Source organism: Macaca nemestrina, chromosome 10 (assembly GCF_043159975.1).
Source record: "Macaca nemestrina isolate mMacNem1 chromosome 10, mMacNem.hap1, whole genome shotgun sequence".
Classification (NCBI taxonomy): Eukaryota; Metazoa; Chordata; class Mammalia; order Primates; family Cercopithecidae; genus Macaca; species Macaca nemestrina.
The window spans coordinates 109953102-109971140 of NC_092134.1; the positions used below are offsets into that span (position 1 = coordinate 109953102).

The window sequence follows — 18039 nt, forward strand, 5'->3', positions numbered from 1 at the left end:
CAAAACCAAAAAACTTACCTAGGAAAAGAAACACCCAATTAAAAATGGGCAAAAATCTTGAAAAGACAATATACCAAAGAGAATACATGGAAGGCAAACAAGCACACAAAAAATGTTCAATATTCTTAGTCAATAGTGAAATGCAAATTAAAACCATAATGAGATATCACTACACACCTATTAGAGTTGCTAAAATTGTAAAAATACTGTCAAGGCTGGGCCGGACGTGGTGGCTCACGCCTGTAATCGCAGCATTTTGGGAGGCCGAGGTGGGTGGATCACCTGAGGCCAGGAGTTTGAGACCAGCCTGGTCAACACGGTGAAATCCCGTCTCTATAAAAATATTAAAAAATTAGCCAGGTGTGGTGGTGGGTGCCTGTAATCCCAGCTACTTGGGAGGCTGAGGCAGGAAAATCACTTGAACCCCGGAGGCAGAGGTTGCAGTGAGCTGAGATCACGCCATTGCACTCCAGTCTGGGCAACAAGAGCAAAACTCCGTCTCAAAAAAGCAAAACAAAAACAAAAACAAAACAAAACAAAAACAACAACAAAAACTGTCAATACCAAGGGTTGGAAAGAATAGGGGCAACAGGAACTTTTACACATTGGTAGTGGGAAAGCAAAATGGTACGGCTGCTCTGGAAAACTTAACCATACACTTACCATATGACCTAGCATTCCCACTCTCCTAAGTATTTACTCTAGAAAAATGAAAACGTCACAAAAACATAAGTGTACGTGAATGCTTATAGAAGCTCTAGTCGTAATCACCAAAATCTAAAAACTACTCAACTGTTCTTCAGTAGGTGAACTGATTAATGCAACCACAGTATATCTATAAAGTGGAATAATACTCAGCAATAAAAAGGAACAAACTATTGACACATGTAACAACTTACATGAATCTCAAAGGCATTATGCTGAGAGAAAGGACCCAATCTCAAAAGGTTACATACTGTTTTATTCCACTTATATGACATTCCTGAAAAGAAAAAGAAAAAAAAAAAAACTATAGTGATAGAGAATAGATCACTGGTTATCAGAGGCTGAGGTAGGAGTGGCTTTGACTACAAAGAGTAGCACTGACCAAGAGAGGTTTCTGAAGTGGTGAAACTGGTCTGCCTCCTGATAGTGGTTGTGGCTATATGAATCTATTTACGAGTTAAAATTCACGGAACTGGCCAGGCGCAGTGACGCACACTTGTAACCCCAACACTTTAGGAGGCTGAGGTGAGTGGATCACTTGAGGTCAGGAGTTCGAGACCAGCCTGGCCAACATAGTGAAACCCCATCTCTACTAAAAACACAAAATTTAGCCAAGTGTGGTGGTGCACACCTGTAATCCTAGCTACTCAGGAGCCTGAGGCAGGAGAATCGCTTGAATCTGGGAGGTGGATGTTGCAGTGAGCCAAGATTGCACCACTGTACTCTAGCCTGAGTGACAGAGCAAGACTCTATCTCAATAAAATAAAATAAAATTGATAGAACTGTATACACACACAAAAAAATTCTATGAGCCTAAATTGCAAACTAATCCTTACAAACAAACCCATTTTGTTATCTGATTTTCCCCAAAAGCATAATCAAACCACAACTATTAAAAAATGAATTGTCTATATTTTGTTAAGACTTTGCTTTCAAATTCCCAATGGCATTAATAGACATACTTGTTTACTGTAGCTCAGCAAGTGTTAGAAAGAACTTTTCAACCAAAAGAAATATAGCTCTCTCCTGTGGAATCGCATACGCGCTGCAAGTTTGTTGAGAGAATTAAATGCAATAATGAATGTAGTAAAGTGCTAAGCTTCATACCTGGCATATGGTGAGCTCAATAAATGTTAGCTATGATATTATGATCAGTTACGTAAATCAGTTAAAAACAACGAAAGTTCTCCACTGTTTGGTGCACTGCATCATTCCAGAGAGGTACGAGGTCCATTCCCACCAAGTATGGAGAGGAGGAGAGAGACAGGGACAGGCCAGGAAACAGAAAACTTTCCAGCTAGAGCCAAGCCATGCCTTCGCAGAAATGTCAGCTTCACTCAGCTATGTGTAACCACAGCTCCCAATGACCATCAAAGACTGTAAGAAATACTTTGGTTTTTACCGGATACATTAAATAATTCAATCTTTTCCCTATGATTCAGGTCATCGGCAAGAACATCCAGTGCTGTACTAGGTAATAATGCAAGGATTTTTTCATGGACTAGCCAGATATGAAAGGGTGTTTATAGTGATAGGAAGATACCTAGATGGCTCTCCTCTTTGTAAATGTGTGTTCCATTTCCTCTTTTGGTGTCAGGATGTCAGCCATGACTTCTTGCTACTGTCGGATGGTGCTGAGGCCTCCTATGCTGCTCCAATCAAATAGAGCTTCTGTTTTCCTATGTGTGAATAAGTTTGACAACCAAACTTTGAAACAGTAAATATCATTTACAAAGTCCTCTATTTCTTATAAGACACTTTCATGGAAAACATCTCATTTTATCTGCATAAAAATCATGAGGTGTAGGAGAGGTGTTAGTATGATAATGTTTATACAGGAAATGAGAAGTTTAATCACACAACCGGTAAAATGGCTGAGCTAGGACCTGAACTCAGAGTTCCTGATTTCTGGGTTTTTTTTGTTTGTTTGTTTTTGTTTTTTTTTTTCAGACAGAGTCTCGCTTTGTCGCCAGGCTGGAGTACAGTGGTACAATCTCAGCTCACTGCAACCTCCACCTCCTGGGTTCAAGCAATTCTCCTGCCTCAGTCTCCTGAGTAGCTGGGACTACATGCACACGCTACCACGCCCAGCTAATTTTTGTATTTTCAGGAGAGACGGGGTTTCACCATGTTGGCCAGAATGGTCTCGATCTCTTGACCTCATGATCCGCCTGCCTCGGTCTCCCAAAGTGCTGGGATTACAGGCGTGAGCCACCACGCCCAGCCCAGAGTTCCTGATTTCTAATTCCACACTATTACCAAATCTCCTATGTATCAAATACAGGCACATCTTATATTATTGTGATTAGTTTTATCGAGCTTTGCAAGGTTTTCTTTCTTTTTTTTCAAATTGAAGGTTTGTGACAACTCTGCATTGAGCATGTCTATTGGCTCCAGTTTTCCAACAGCCTGTGCTCACTTTGTGTGTCTGTGTCACATTTTGGTAATTCTTGCAATATTTCAAGCTTTTTCATTATTATTTTATCTGTTATATTGACATGAACCACATCCATATAAGACAGTAAACTTAACCCATAAACATGTGTGTCCTGACTGCCCCCCTGACCGGCCATTCCCCATCTCTTTCTCCTTGGGCCTTCCTATTCCCTAACATAAGACAATATTGAAATTAGGCCAATTAATAACCCCACAGTGGCCTCAAAGTGGCCAAGTGAAAGAATCATACTTTCAAGGAAAGGAAGAAATGATGAAGCATATGCCAAATTAGCCATGTTAAGTTAGCTAAGTTAGCTAAATTGTGAATGCAAAGGAAAAGTTCTTGAAGAAAATTAAAAGTGCTACTCCATTGACACATGAATGATAAGAAAGTGAAACAGCCTCATTTCTGACATGAAGAAAGGTCTGGATAGAAGATCAAACCAGCCAAAGCCTAATCCAGAGCAAGGGCTCTTGTTAATTCTTTTTTTTTTTTTTTTGAGACAAAGTCTCTTCCTGTAACTCAGGCTGGAGTGCAGTGGTGTGATCTCGGTTCACTGCAACCGCTGACTGTTGGGTTCAAGCGATTCTCCTGACTCTAGCTGGGATTACAGGCGTGTACCACCACACCCAGCTAATTTTACTAAAAATGTAGAGATGGGGTTTCATCATGTTGGCCAGCCTGGTCTCAAACTCTTGACCTCAGGTGATCCACCCGCCTCAGCCTCCTGAGTAGCTGGGATTACAGGCGTGCACCACCACGCCCAGCTAATTTTACTAAAAATGTAGAGACAGGGTTTCGTCATGTTGGCCAGCCTGGCCTCAAACTCTTGACCTCAGATGATCTACCCGCCTCAGCCTCCCAAAGTGCTGGGATTACAGGCATGAGCCACTGCACCCGGATGCCTCTCTTCAATTCTACGAAGGCTGAGAGAGGTGAACATGCTGCAAAAGAAAAGTTTGATACTAGCAGAGGTTAGTTTATGAAGTTGAAGGAAAGAAGCCATCTCCATAACATAAAGCGCAAGGTGAAGTAGCAAGTGCTGATGTCATTAACTGATGCAATAAGTGATCCAGCAGATCTAGCTAAGATCATTGATAAAGGTAAACTAAACTAAAAAATAGATTTTCAACACAGACAAAATAACCTTATAGAAGAAACCTTGTAGAAGAAGAATTTTTAAAAACACACAAATTTATTGATCATAGTTCTGCAGGCTGAAGATCTAAGATTAAGGTGCTGGCAGGTTCAGTGTCTGGTGAGGGCTGCTCTCTGTGTCCAAGATGGCACTTTGTTGCTGTGCCTTCCAGAGAGGATGAATGCTGTGTCCTCATACGCTGGAAAGGACAAAAGGGCCAAAAGGCCTAGCTAGTTCCCTCCAGCCCTTATATAAAGTCGCTAATCTCATTCACCAACTAAGTGCCTGACCTCTTAATATTATCACATTGATGATTAAGTTTCAGTGCATGAATCTGAAAGGGGCACATTCAGACCATAGCAGCTATCGTATTAAAACTTCATATACTTTTCTAGAAATTTCATTAGCTTGAGGCAGGGTTCGGAAGAGGGAAACCTGTGCTCTTGGCAGCTACGGTGACATGGCAAAGAATGGCACATCAGAGCCAGTGTTCCTGAGTTCAGATCACGGCCTGTCACTTGGTACCCATGTGCTCTGGACAAGTGATCTGACCTCTCTTTGATCCATGTGCCCCATCAGTAAAATAGGGGTAGAATATAAAAGGAATTGCCTCAGGAGGGTTGTTAGAAAGATTCAGCAGTTAAGGCATGTAAGGTATTTAGAACACTGTCTGGCACTCAATAAATGTTGTTATTTTCACTTTAAATTATAGGCTTAATCTCTACTAAGGTCAATAATTCATTTGATAACTCCAATCTTCTGCATTCCACCTGAAGGCGCCTATCTTATGTGACATCTTTTTATCACATATATACCAGTTCTGGTTAGGAATACTGCATAACTGCTTTGTATACTTTGTAAATATTGCAGTTAATTCTAACATATCTTTTTTTTTTGAGACGCAGTCTCGCTCTGTTGCCCAGGCTGGAGGGCAGTGGCCAGATCTCAGCTCACTGCAAGCTCTGCCTCCTGGGTTTACACCATTCTCCTGTCTCAGCCTCCTGAGTAGCTGGGACTGCAGGTGCCCGCCACCTCGCCCGGCTCGTTTTTTGTATTTTTTTTTAGTAGAGACGGGGTTTCACTGTGTTAGCCAGGATGGTCTCAATCTCCTGACCTCGTGATCCGCCCGTCTCGGCCTCCCAAAGTGCTGGGATTACAGGCTTGAGCCACCGTGCCCGGCCAATTCTAACATATCTTATATTGGAGACATTAACTGGTAATTGGGAGCATTAAGTTGTAATAAGTTTCATTAACCTATTTTATGGTTTCATTAATGTGGATGTTAGTTTAGTTTAGTACAAATAAGTATAAAAGTAAATATATTCTAGTATATTATACCTACAGGTTGAAGATAGAAAAAATGAAATTCAAACTTATTTACTAAATATCTGTTTACACCCTACAGCAATCTGCTTTCTTTATGCTCTTACCAAAATAATGCTGTGTCAAGAGAACTCAGAGATTTCTTCACTCTGTCTATGATTGGCCCTGTAGGATTAACTCCTAATTAGGTTAAGTTTAACTATTAATTTGGTTCTCCAATTTGGGTGACCAGTTTTTCTTTACACTCCCTGGATTTTATAAAATTATTATTGTTGTTATTATTTTTGAGACAGAGTCTCGCTGTGTCGCCAGGCTGGAGTGCAGTGGCACGATCGCGGTTCAATGCAATCTCTGCCTCCCGGGTTCAAGCAATTCTCTGCCTCAGCCTCCTGAGTAGTTGGGGACAGGCACCCACCACCATGCCTGGCTAAATTTTTAGTAGAAATGGGGTTTCACCACCTTGGCCAGGCTGATCTTGAGCTCACGACCTTGTGATCTACCCGCCTTGGCCTCCCAAAGTGCTGGGATTACAGGCATAAGCCACCACGCCCGGCCTGTAAAATTATTTAAAGCAGTTTACCACTAAATTCATATGTACAATAAGGCTAATAAAAATGTTTAAAAGTGAGAAATAGATTTTTAAAAAAAACCTAGGTTAGTGTTTTATACTTAAGCATAGCCCCAGAGCTTCTTAACAGTCAAGGCAGAAATAAAAATATGTAATTCTACTGCCTGATTCATATCATGATAGAAAGAATTTTTGAGGTGATAAATTCAAAGAGATATTTATCTCATGTCTCTTACCCTAAGAATATAGATCTACATAATGAGTTATATTGTCAATGATATTTTTGGAGGACGCAGAACATTATTAATGATAATTGCTTATGTTTATTACGTATTCACTCTATATCAATATAATCTTAATATAAATTTTACAAACATCATGAATTTAATACTAAAACTTTCAGCAGAGCTGACTAGAATACTGATTTTCTAAAACCTAATTCAGTAATTTTTCCATTTTTCACCATACTATCCTGTAACTACTACTTATGGAAGAGAATTTGACATTGTAATCACACACAAACACACACACACACAGGTAAATCTTTCACACTGCACCCAACACATATGCATGCACACACACCTTTGCCAGGACAACAATACTACTGAAACAGGAAATGAGTCCTTTTAGTAAAGAAAAATGATCCCATTAATTAAGTTATTAAATACACAGCTTCTATCAAACTGATCATTTACTATATTTTGGGTTGGTTATCCTTGCACATTTCTCATGGTCCATTATGTCATAACTGTTCTAAGTTACATGATCTCTCTTCCAATCGCTGTACATCAGTTAATGCATATAGTACAAAAAATAAAACTGAGCTTACAAGGAAATCAAATCTGAGATTTCAACTTAATACCAATCATTAAAAGTCTGTTATTAATACACCAAAAAATAGAATTTATTCCTATTCTCCTTTTATGTTAGCTCTAAATGTTAATAATAATTCTTTTAGGTACAGCGAAACAAAATGTATCTGCTGGATTAAAAACAAAAACAAAAACTCAGGGTTATAGTAATATTACCAGCTCTCACCCCATCAGAAAGAACATTAACAAATACATTGTTGGCACACATGAAACACAAGACCTTTTATTTTCTTTTAGTTACCTGACAAATCTGAAGAAACACATTCATAGGCTAAAGTGCCTCAAGCTGTTTTAGATCAAAAATACCTAAATGTGGATATAACAAGTTATTCTCTTACTGCAAATCTACTATCGAAAATGCATAAAAATTGAAGGGTCACAACCAATTGATTTCTTCAGGAGATCATGGTGCTCATAGCAATGTCCCAATTGTGAGCCTTCCTCAACTTTGACAGGCCAAAAAATCTAAATTAGTGGTTCTTAAAATGTGGTTTCCAGAGCAGCAGCCCCCACATCACCTGGGAACTTGTTAGAGATGCAAATTATTGGGTCCTACCTCGATCTACTGAATCAGAATCTCTGGGAGAGGGCCCCATGTTCATGGGCTGATGAGTTCTCCAGGTGATTCAGATGTTCCTTCAAGTTGGAGAACTGATCTGAATGAAAGGCTCTTCAATTTGTTTTTCTTTTGCTGCCTCCATTCATTCCTAACTTGTAACTTCATGCTTAATTAACTTCTGCCACTCATCATAAATCTACTCATTGGAACTGCCCTCAAGCGCAGCTGTGTAAGTGAGGATGCTCCATCAATCATCACCACCTTGACTCACCCAGAAAAGCATCTGTGGATTCCCTGCCCCATCCTCAACCTTGGCTGTTCTTGGCTCAGCTGCAGCTGCTACACAACGGGGACTGCAGCTTTCAGAGGATCCACCCAACTAGCCATCAAGACTGCTCTACTCATTGGTCACATTCTTCTCCATAAACCACCTACATGCATGTGCACATGGTCCTCATGTTGCCTATGCCACGCCCTCTCTGCCAACTTGCACGTGACCCTGCTGCTCATGGCTGCTGAGGTTGCTCCCTGCAAATGTTTAGTGACTTGCTTAATCCAGAATGGTGGGCTTTGGCTCCACATGACCCTCTGTCCACTTCTGCAGTGGATGCTGGAATGTGCCACTGCACTCCAGATTGGGCAACAGAGTGACACCCTGTCTCAGAAAGAAGGAACCAAAGAGTAGCTGGGGTTTTAATAGTTGTTCACGTCGGAGGGAAATGAGGAGGCCCTGGTATCCTGAAAACTGTCTCATGTTCTTCTCAGTACTCAACACTAACTTCCACTTGACTGGATCCTTTCTCTGTCTTCACAAGTCATATTGCTATATTTGGGCATATCCAAAGATAATGAGATAAGTAAACCAGAAACCTTGCTGTCAGTATTCATTAGTTCATTGTAATATGAACATGTGTAAATGTAAATTATCTAGAAAATTCCAATAAATTCCGGACAACTTATATCTTATAAAAGTGAAACCCTATTTGCAATATGTCACTTATTTCAAATGTGGATTACTTCTCTTATAGTTTACAATATTGAAGAATATTTTCATCCTACCTATTTCTATCACTAAAATGCTCAACTAGTGAGCCCATTTGGTTGTGGACCTGTCAATCACCACTGCATTGGTGTAGGAGTTAGAGGACGTCTGCGTCTCTTCTACAGTTTTCATATCAAAATACGGAGTGAATGATTGAATATAGTTTCCAAAAATGCTCTTACAGGGTTTGATGGATGAAGCTACTTTTGGCTATCTCTGTTTCCAACATCATCCACTAAACGATGACTCTGCCAGTCTGAAAATGATATGGCAGGTGATGCTGCCTTGGAAAATCTAACAAGGAATAGTGAGTTCAGTGGATGCTCAACACTCACAGACCGAGAGAGACTCCCTGACCTAATTCATTCCAGCCGTAATTTGCTGCCTTCTCTATAACGAGAAAAATAGTTTGGGGATCTGCATCACCAGACTCGAAGACTTCTCAGGACACTCGCCTAGGCTGTCATTCCCTGTGAGCAGTGTCCTGAGCCAACACCACTGTCAGTTGGAATTGGGGCTGATACAGAGCATTAGAGCCAACCGTTCTTCTCCACATTGGTATTAAACCAGGTAATGCAGGGAGGAAGTGCTAAGGTCACTGTATTTTTAAAACACCTTTGCAGAAATAGTAAGGCCAATTCCCAAGTCCACAATACATACAAAACTTAATTCTCAAGAAACAATAAAAGAGAGAAAAGCTCATCTCAGAACAAGCTAGCTATCATTTCACTAAAAAATACGGAAAAGTTGCTAGCTCAGTATTAGTTGTTTTGTGCTTAATACAGCCCCTCTGATTAAATAAAAAGTGTTATTCCTCTCTGCTATGGAGAGAACTTTCTTATTTCTCCCTCTCACAAATCTCTCATAGGGAATTCGTTTGTTTACCTCTTTCAGATCCTGCACGACAGCGGTGAGCCTCTCATTTTCTGCCTGTACATTAGTGACCACAGCCCGGCTCTGTTTCAGCTCATTCTGCATCTCCAAGATCTTCCCCAGATAATAAGCCTCCTTTGATGCTGACTCCTGCAGAAGTGTTTCCTCCCGAGTCTCTCCATCTTCAGCAACCTTCCGGTGGATGGAGAAGGACTGCCCAAATGCCTGCAGAGTATGTGGGAAGAAACAGAGTGCACAATGAAATGCATCCTAGCCCTCTTTTCAGACTTGGGAAAATGTTTTCTTCTGCTTATATGCGTAAGAAAAGCTACTGTGCAAGACCCCCGAAATATAACAGTCTAGCAGCTCTCATTGATGCTTGAAATAATTCAATTCACTTAACAAGGAAAAAGAAAATTTTAAAATACCTTGCGAAAAAAGATGTAATGCATTAAAGAAAACTTGAAAAACGTTGCTTGCTTTATGTTCTCATTTTTTTCGACAACTCTTATCAAGAAATAGTTCAGTGCTAATAAGCCCATCAAAATTCATGTCATCTTCATTTTTTTAAAAATTCCACAAATATTTTACAAAAAAGAAAACAATCATTTAGTATGCTTTCTAATATATTGGCAGTAAGGACAGTCCAATTATAAACAGTATCCTTAAGAGTTAAATTACCAAACAGCATTTAAATTGCCCAGTACCACAAAAAAAGACACTGAATATCATCTCTGTATGAGAAAACATATGTGTCTGTTTATTTGTGCAAAAAGAAGTACAGGAGAAAAAAAGTAGAAACTAAACTGGTTACTTATGGGGTGGGTGGGAATGGGGTGGGAAGAATGGGAGAGTGAGATGTGACAGAAGGGATAAGGTGGGATGAAACTTTTCTGAAATGCCTTTTCATATAGTTCTTCTTTCTTTTTGAGATGGAGTCTAGCTTGTCACCCAGGATAGAGTGCAGTGGTGTGATCTGGCGCTACTGCAACCTCCGCCTCCTGGGTTCGAGCAATTCTCCTACTTCAGCCTCCCATGTAGCTGGGACTACAGGCGCCCACCACCACGCCCAGCTAATTTTTGTCCTTTTAGTAAAGAAGGGGTTTTACCATGTTGTCCAGGCTGGTCTCAAACTCCTGACCTCAAGTGATCCAACCGCCTCGGTCTCCCAAAGTGCTGGGATTACAGGCGTGAGCCACCGTGCCCGGCCCCTTTTCACAGAGTTCAGACTCTAAGAACTATAGTCATGTTTCACATCCCCCAAATAAATAATAATTAAAACCAACCTGTCGGTATTGAGGGAACCCAAAATGGAACACAAACAGTAACAAAAGAACCTAGCTGTATTACAAATGAAAAACAACAGCCACCATGAAAGAGGTAAGAAAGAAAATATCTAACCTAATTTTGGAAATCAGTACTTTTATTATATATCTTAAGACTAGACAAAAAGGACTGTACCCAAACACTATATAGTCTTTCTGGTAAACTTGTTTCTCATAGGGATTATGGAAATCACAGTTCTGAAACTTCTTTACATATATACTAGGGTTGAGCAAATAAGTAAATATATTGTAGATAATGAATGCCAGGTTTCTAATTGTTGGAGAAAAAGCCACGAGTAAGGAAAAAGAGATATCTAAAAGGAAACTAGTGGTATTGAGTTGTAAGTGGAAGTATCAGTAAGTGGATAAACTTATTGTTTTTAATAGGTAGATAAATATTCATAGGTATACAGATATGGAGAGAGAGGGAGAGAGAAACATGTTCGTGTATGTGTATATACAGACACATTATTTCCTAGCACTGTAAGGAGAGGGCCTAGAAGCAATGATATACCAGTAGCAATGAGCATATCCAGCACCCAGATTTTGTTTCTAAATACCAATCTCCAGTACAAAGAACTAGGGTCTTTGGAGAAGTTACTGATTCTAGGACTGACACATCTTGTGATGCCAGAGTTACAAAATGCATTTAAAAGATGACGGGGATGTGTCAAAAGGAGACAAGAGCCTGTCTGATGGGGCTTCCAATGGCCAAATCTGAGATATTTTGAGAAAAAAATTATAGTAATTGTATCTCCACATTAACACAATAAATGAATAAATGGCAGAAGAACAGCTCTTCCTTACAACAGAATTCTAATAAAATAGAAGGAATGATGGAAATAAAATGTATCAGCATTTTAGCAAACATTAATAATTGTTACAGGTAAGAATCATCAATAGAATCTAAAATTAATGGGCAAAAGTATGATGAGAAACAGGATGTTTGCAGAGTCTTAAAGCATCTCCCCCCAAGGTACTTATTAATTCTAATGGGAAAAACAGTAACTTTGCAGTGGAGAAACCTGGTAGACACCTCCTTATCTAAGTGAACAAAACTTAGATCAACAGCAATGAGACATACTGACATCATATACCCTCTGATATAATACTTTGGGGGCCGGGGGCAGTGGCTCGCGTCTGTAATCCTGCTCTTTGGGAGACAGAGGTGGGAGACAGATCATCTGAGGTCAGGAGTTCGAGACCAGCCTGGCCAACATGGCAAAACCCTGTCTCTACTAAAAATACAAAAATTATCCAGGTGTGGTGGTGTGTGCCTGTGGTCCCAGGTACACAGGAGGCTGAGGCAGGAGAATCACTTGAACCCAGGAGACGGAGGTTGCAGTGAGCCGAGATTGTGCCACTGCACTCTAGCAAGGCAACAGAGGGAGACTCCTTCTCAAAAAAAACAAAAAACAAAAAACAAAAAACCATTGGGAAGGGCACAACGTAACTTCAATGGTAATTCTTATCCTAAGAAAACATCAGACAAACCCAAACTGGGGATGTTGTACAAAATCACTGGTCAGGACTCTTCAAAAGCAGGAAGTTGCAAAAATTATAGAAAGACTCCTCCAGACTAGATGAGACTAACAAGACATCACAATTAAGTGTTGTATGGGATTCTGGATTGGATCCTGGGCTTTAAAAAGGACACTAGTAGGACAATCGGCAAACTGAAATAAGTTATTTAGGTTAGTTAGTGATGCTATCGAACCAACATCAATTTCTGTTTCCTTCACCGTACTACGGTTATGTAAGATGGTAACATTTGGGGAAGTTGCATCAAGGGTACATGAAAATCAGTGTAGTATTTTGGGGCAACTTTTTTCTAAGTCTAAAGTTATTTCAAACAAAAAGTTAAAAAATAAATAAATGTAGTCTCTGCCTTAAAAGAGTTGATAGATTTGGTGAAATACTGGCACACAGAGTTATGAAAGAAGAGAAGGACACGAACACCAAGGAGATACTATATTCAATGAGAAGTACTGTGGCTTTCTGGCATAACTTGTGATTTTATTACATTTTGAAATTTAAAATGTCATAGCAGGCTAGACCCGGTGGCTAATGCCTGTAATTCTAGCACTTTGGGAGGCCGAGGTGGCAGATCACTTGAAGTCAGGCATTCGAGACCAGCCTGGCCAACATCACAAAACTCCGTCTCTGTTAAAATACAAAAATTAGCTGGGCGTGTTTGTGCATGCCTATAATCCCAGCTACTTGGGTGGCTGAGGCAGGAGAATCACTTGAACCTGGGAAATGGAGGTTGCAGTGAGCCGAGATCATGCCACTGCACTCCAGCCTGGGCAACATAGTGAGACTCTGTCTCAAAAATAAAATAAAATAAAATAAAATAAAATAAAATAAAATGTCGCAGCATATTGCTTCTGGATTATGCTATCATCTATAAAAAGATTAGGCTGGAATGAACCTGTGAAACTTAGTTTCATATTTGTTATAAACCTTAAGGCGGAAAAGATATGTGTTAATCAATGTAAGAAACAACTTATAAAAACAATCTGGTACTCCTCCCTAAATTACACTCACAGAAACAGAAATTTAAAAAAACAAAAACAAAAATAAAAAGCACTTAAAACCCATGTCTGAGTTAAACTACCTTAGAATCTTGACATGGATCAAAATCAAAAGACAGTCCCTAAGCATCAATGAGACAGAAATATTCCAGGATCGATGTCCATCTGTACATACAGAGTAAAATATTGCTGGTGCCTGGCTTGTTCAGTCTCTCAACAGAAATCCTTATTTGAGTAGTCAGATTTCCAGATGTGGTGATGAGCACAGGTACTCATGAATAGATGAGAAATTATCTTTGCAGATGATGTTGACTTTGCGCTTGCATCAGTAATGATCAGATTCTGAGGTCAATTCTGAATTCAGTACCCATTAAAAGGCCTCTGGAGGGGAAGCGTCTGATAGCCTCTCTCCCTCTCCCCACTGTGGCCTGCTGAGTCTTCAACAGATCATCACCCTGCACAGGACTCCTCACTATATAGTCAAGTATTAGTACAATTTAAAATTAGCATGAACTGTCAAGAACCCCAGCTGGCTTTTTTTTTTTCCCCACAACTGTTTCCCCATTTCTACGTACAGGAAACTGGAAATGTCTGTCACAAGGCCATTTTCTTCACTCTGCCAGAGTAAAAGCAATAATTTGGCCATTCTGTGGCTCTCGTATTTTTCGCAGCACACAGGCAATGCTCTCTTGCCAGCTAAAACAACCCCTAAAGTCTTAAGAGCAAGTGACTTTATTATTCCACCCTTCCACCCATGATTTAAAGTTTTCAAAAAGTGTACTCTGGATCTAGCACCAAAGGAGATAAACATTTCAGATACAGACCCAGAATAGATTTTCAAAAAAGAATCAAGAATTGAAATTGCAAATATCCAAATGTTGATAAATCCTCCATTCGTATTTATTCCAGTTCAGAAACCTTAACTGAACATATGGGTTTCCAAAATTAGCCATGATATTTATGAAGAACTTGGCCCTTCACTGGACCTGATTTGAAAAACAATGAAAGTATATGAGGTTATCCAAGGACACTAACCATCATGTTTTTTACTTGAAATAGCAAAATAACACCAATCCCGCACAAGCTCAAGGTGCCTCATGATCCGCATTTGAAAATCCACTGAGAACTAAGAACACTACTCAGAAAATGGCTGCTTTTAAGAAAGGGAGGGGGAAGGAGGAAACACTCCTATTTTAATCTAATTCCTAACTGTCAGCAACTAGAATTGGGCATGACACCCAACTGACATCTATCATCTGGCTACTTGTTAAAGTTGATTTACCAGACTTGTCTGGCTCCACCAGGTACCTCCTTCCTCCATCACCTCCTGAGTATCTCCTGACAAAGCGAGGCCTGATAGAAGGGAAACAATGTTTTTCAAGGTTACTGAAGCTGCATTTTTGGCTGAAATCATAAAACTAGCTTCAATCTGTATTTATAGGAGCTTTAGGGTAGTCGTGCTTCTAGTTATATTTTGTTCAGATCGCAAATTCCTTTTAGGTACTGCAATCATTTCAAGGGTAATTTTTGTTTAAAATAAGTTGAAGTAAACTGACATTTTTCTATATACGTTTAGAATGTATTATGATTTCTTGTCATGCCTGTAGCTATAATTGCACAACATCACTTTTAGTATATTCCATTGCATGGAGCAAATTTGCTTTAAATTAGATGTGACTGTAAGTCCAGTTAGCTACGTAATAAGTACTTTGTTTTCTCCTTCTACTTACATGACTTCTTAATGCAAAGAAAATTGATATTTTATGTGTTCATATTCAGGATGATATGTTAACTAATAAACAGAAATTTCTTACCCATTATTCTTTATAATATGAAAGATAAAAGAAATAAAAATTTGACTAGTATATTTAATATCACTTTATCTTTAAAATGTTCTCTTTGGTCACAGAATTTTCATTCGTTCATCTTAAGAACTGTGGCAGAACGTGTACTAGGTCACCCAATGACATTAGACAAAATACTTTTGATTTGAAACTGCAAAGTAATACTAAAATTCATTCGTTCATTTGTTATTCATTCACTCGGCAAGTATTTACAAAGCACTGTACTATGACAGGCACTGCTTTAGGCACTGGAGGATTCAGCTATGTTCTGGGGAAACAAAAAACAAAAAACTGTGATCCATAGCATGTATTCTAGTGGAACATAAACAAATCATTAGGTGCATGGCGTGGCATAGTGTTGAAAAAGTTCGGAGAAGAAAATGGAGGCAAGATAAGAACATAGGCTAGCAGTACCCAATGGAACTTTCTGTGATGATCTATCTGTGTTGTCCAATATGGTAACTATTAGCCACACGCGGCTACTGAGCTTTTGAAATGTGGCTGGTATGACCAAAGTACTGAATTTTTTATTTTATGTCATTTAATTAATTTTAGTTGTCATATATGGCTAGTGACTACTATGTTGGACAGGAATAGAGGGCAACCCAGGTGTGTTCAGTGGGAACCTCATATAGAAAGGGCAGTCAGGGAAGAGGTGACCTTTGGGCAGAGACTGGAACAAAGTGAGGGAGTGACCTAGAACCTGGCCTTTCCCCCAGAGAAGAACGAACCTGGCCTTTCCCCCAGTGCTTACAGCACTGCTATGGTGCCTCTTTAAAGACAATCACTGGCCATTCTTTATAGTCTCTTCTGAAGTATTTTAAGATCTGAGTGCTCCAGAGGATATTCAGACATAATCTAACTTGTAGGAAGAAAAAGGTTGCCTAGTGGCCTGACATGGTACTCCCTCCCCAATGAACTGGTTTACTTTACTTGAACACATAACAAAAATTATCTGACCAATTACCTTTCTGTTGCCTCAGCAGACAGGAAATTCAGCATTAAATGCTCAATAGCAATAACGAAAATACCTTAAGGTTTTGGTGTAATTATCTCTGTTTTCTCTACATTGTTCTGCATTTTTATTGTGCTTATCCCATTGTATTGGTTTCTTCTACTTCAAACATTTTTGGAGTAGAAAGCATATGAGTTATAATCACATCAAATGGTTAAAATGATGCTTCATTACTGTTTGTTTTAAACGAAGTCTTAATAAAAATCCTTATTAAGGCATGGAATTTGAGAGTTTAAGAGGTATGAAAGCTCTTCTAATGATTCATCCTTATTCCATGAAAAACACTGAGCCCAGACTGGGCGCGGTGGCTCACGTCTGTAATCCCAGCAGTTTGGTAGGCCGAGGCGGGTGGATCACCTAAGATCCACCTGGCCAACATAGTGAAATCCCATCTCTATTAAAAATACAAAAATTAGCCGGGTGTGATGGCAGGTGCTTGTAATCCCAGCTACTCTGAAGGCTGAGGCAGGAGAATCGTTGAACCCAGGAGGCAGAGGTTGCAGTGAGCCGAGATTGTGCCACTGCACTGCAGCCTGGGCAACAAAGTGAGATTCTGTCTCCAAAAAGAAAAAAAAAAAAGAAAGAAAGAAAGAAAGAAAACACTGAGCCCAAAGGATCTGATGAAGCACAAAAAATAGGAAGAACCCAGCTAAACATATTAGAACTGACTGAGAAGTGTCTCTCAAACTACTGCTGCATATTCCAGCAGCAAAGAGTCTTAGAGAGTAGATTCAATTAGAAAAGAGGAGCTCACAGGAGGCCAGGCGACCCAGAAGTGCCCAGCCAGGAGAAACCAGTTTCCATGTTGCATATGGCTCAAAAGTTAATAGGAGACATTAGGTCTCCCTGACAGATGCAAGCCTGATCCTTGAAAGGGCAGATGTACTCATAAAAGGCCAAAAGAAGTTAAGAGTGTGGGCTCCTGAGCTGGACCAACTCTGCCACTTACTGTGTGACATTGGGCAAATTACATAACATTCTGTGACTCCATTTTGTCATCTGTAAAATGGGGATAATAATAGCTTCTTTCTCATACTGCCATGAGGCTTAAAAGAGAAAATCTATGTATCACTTGGAACAGACCTTGGTACAAATATAGTAAGTACTCAATGACTGTTGGCTATTATTAGCAGAAAGACGACATGCTTTGGAATCAAATCCATTGGGGTTTAATGCAAATGCATTTGGGTTTAAATCTGCCTCCTCTGAAATCTTTGGCAAGGTTTTTAAGTTCTATGTTTCAGTTATCTCATGCGTAAAATGAGAACAATAACATCTACCTTAAAGGTAAGAAGAGCCTAGTCCTAAAAGGCAAGGATATCAGATAAGAGATATAAAATTTGTACCAAAATGCCTCGGACACAGTAAATGCTTATTAAATATCAATGTCAATCCTCTTCTCTTCCGACCTTGGAAAGTCTCAGATTGAACACGGGCAAGTTGTTGCTTCCTCTGGTGTAAAGGTTTTCCTTGGACTTATCCAAGACTCAGGTGGCCGTTCACCTCATTATGAGAGCAGCTCCCTACTCATTTGTGAAAGACTCAACCTCCTGCTAGGAAAGGAGTCCTGACGTATCTTCTTTCTCATTAAGTCATTAAAAATGTACAAGGACAAACACAGAGAAACTTCTCGAGGCATAGGCTCTTACAGTTTATATTAGCAAAGGACGCAGTTTTTTGTTTGTTTGTTTTTTTCTCTTAACGGGAATTTTTAATTCTTTCTTAACTTCCTCAGTGTTTTCTAGCTTTTAACCTAACTCCCACCCAATTATAAATTCCATCCATGTGGGAAACACAGAATATC

At 39.6% G+C, this 18039-nt stretch overlaps 1 protein-coding gene across 12 annotated transcripts in view; it reads right to left on the reverse strand.

Moving 5' to 3' along the window:
• The window catches only part of LOC105484277 (BICD cargo adaptor 1), a 308598-nt gene that overhangs the window by 159477 nt on the left and 131082 nt on the right, over window positions 1–18039 (reverse strand). For 10 of the 12 annotated variants that reach the window (XR_003018633.2, XM_011745777.3, XM_011745776.3 and 7 more), the window contains one exon: window positions 9530–9742. Coding sequence is in view for 11 of the 12 variants with exons in the window: in XM_011745777.3 (XP_011744079.1) it covers window positions 9530–9742 (213 nt within the window). In the remaining variant the exon portion in view is untranslated. Of the gene's footprint in view, window positions 1–3615; window positions 8258–9529; window positions 9743–18039 lie in introns of those variants that run through there. The other 2 variants (XM_071071915.1, XM_071071916.1) reach the window with 2 other exon arrangements.